This window comes from Telopea speciosissima, chromosome 3 (assembly GCF_018873765.1).
Source record: "Telopea speciosissima isolate NSW1024214 ecotype Mountain lineage chromosome 3, Tspe_v1, whole genome shotgun sequence".
Classification (NCBI taxonomy): domain Eukaryota; kingdom Viridiplantae; phylum Streptophyta; class Magnoliopsida; order Proteales; family Proteaceae; genus Telopea; species Telopea speciosissima.
In genome coordinates this window covers 67,791,297-67,792,556 of record NC_057918.1, presented here as the reverse complement: position 1 = coordinate 67,792,556, position 1,260 = coordinate 67,791,297, and the positions used below count along the sequence as shown (strand labels likewise).

The 1,260-nt window shown below is 38.7% G+C and overlaps 1 protein-coding gene across 1 annotated transcript; it reads right to left on the bottom strand.

The window, feature by feature from the left end:
• Positions 1-262: 262 nt before the first annotated feature.
• LOC122656280 lies at positions 263-1,058 on the bottom strand. The gene is made up of 2 exons (XM_043850762.1): positions 544-1,058; positions 263-418 (listed from the first exon to the last, which is right to left on the bottom strand). The coding sequence occupies exons 1-2, from the start codon at positions 868-870 to the stop codon at positions 356-358; spliced, it is 390 nt and encodes a 129-aa protein (XP_043706697.1). The 5' UTR covers positions 871-1,058; the 3' UTR covers positions 263-355.
• Between the last annotated feature and the right edge of the window lie 202 nt (positions 1,059-1,260).

The window sequence follows — 1,260 nt, the reverse complement described above, 5'->3', positions numbered from 1 at the left end:
CATCACATCGTAAAAGAAAGATATGAAAATCCACCAAAAAACATGAAAAGCCTTTGATAGAGTTGAGCTAGAAAAGCAATGGACTGCTGATAATACATGGGATTTATACGATTGAATCTGGCTCCAAATTTTGATTACATGCAAATCCAAACCATATTCTGTCTATCCAACAATGTCAATTGCGGCATAACGTCACAACGTGGCACATAAAGGTGAACCACACAAGAGTGCCTTATTAAATTGAATAGAGAATGACAATTACATGAAGTTCAATAGTTAAAAAACAAGTGGAGTTAAATTTGTGATGAAATCATAAAGCAAGAAGTCTACAGAAACAATTCAGAAGTAAAATTTCTTACTCTGATAGAAACACAGTCTGACAGTCTGCAGCATCGACTTCTTTCTTTCCAATATTTTCCTGCGCCAAATGAAAGTCGAAAGCTCAAAAGTCAAAAAAAAAAAATTTGATATTCGTCCATTAAAGAAATGAACCCGAACTCCAAGAGATTGGTGTCAAAAGGATCAGGTACAGTAAACACTTACCGGTGGGCTAGTGTAGGCTTCAAAGGAGAACCCAGCAAGTATAACAGAAAGATTGATATCAAAAGGAGGCCGTTCACTCTCTTCCTCAATCGAAGATTTCTGTTCAACCTCGGAATTCGGCTTACAGAAGCAACATACTGAATTCTTCCCATCTCTGCCTTTATGATTCAACTCCGAAACCCTAACTTTCTCTGGAACCCCAGTAAAGAACGCCTTGGCAAGTGAAGTAGAGCCAGGATTCCGAAGCTTCGGAAGGAGCTTAGTAGAAGGAGAGCAGAAACAGTGAATCCAATAAGCTGGGCCTTGGTAACTTCTGACCACAGACATGGCTGGCAACTTGTGAAGTAACTAAACTAACAAACTGTTGCCACTGCAATTCGGCTCGCAATTTTGGGGAATTTTGGAGAAGATAAGGTGTATTCCTTTGTTCCCGGTGGATGTCTGGTAGTTTCAGTTGATTCGCTTTCGTAATCTTTCGTTCTTCAACGTAAACAGGAAAGAAGATGCGAGAAAGCTGTGGGACCATCGTTGAGTCCAGTTTAGAATTGAACAGAAAGAAAATTATTTTTATTAAAGATTTCACGATTCACCGTAGCAGACAACTTAATTAACGTTCTACCGTAAACAATATATCATTTCCCTGTCACACCTCAAATTTAAACCTTCTATATATTTGGCTCTGAAATTAACTACTACATGGCTACTCTTACTCTCTCC

What these genes read in the sequence shown, in the direction of transcription:
- LOC122656280 (XM_043850762.1), bottom strand. Translation starts at nt 870, where the DNA reads ATGTCTGTGGTCAGAAGTTACCAAGGCCCAGCTTATTGGATTCACTGT. An exon ending in AAGCCTACACTAGCCCACCG is followed by an intron (nt 419 to 543) that starts GTAAGTGTTTAC and finishes CATTTGGCGCAG; the next exon opens with GAAAATATTGGAAAGAAAGA.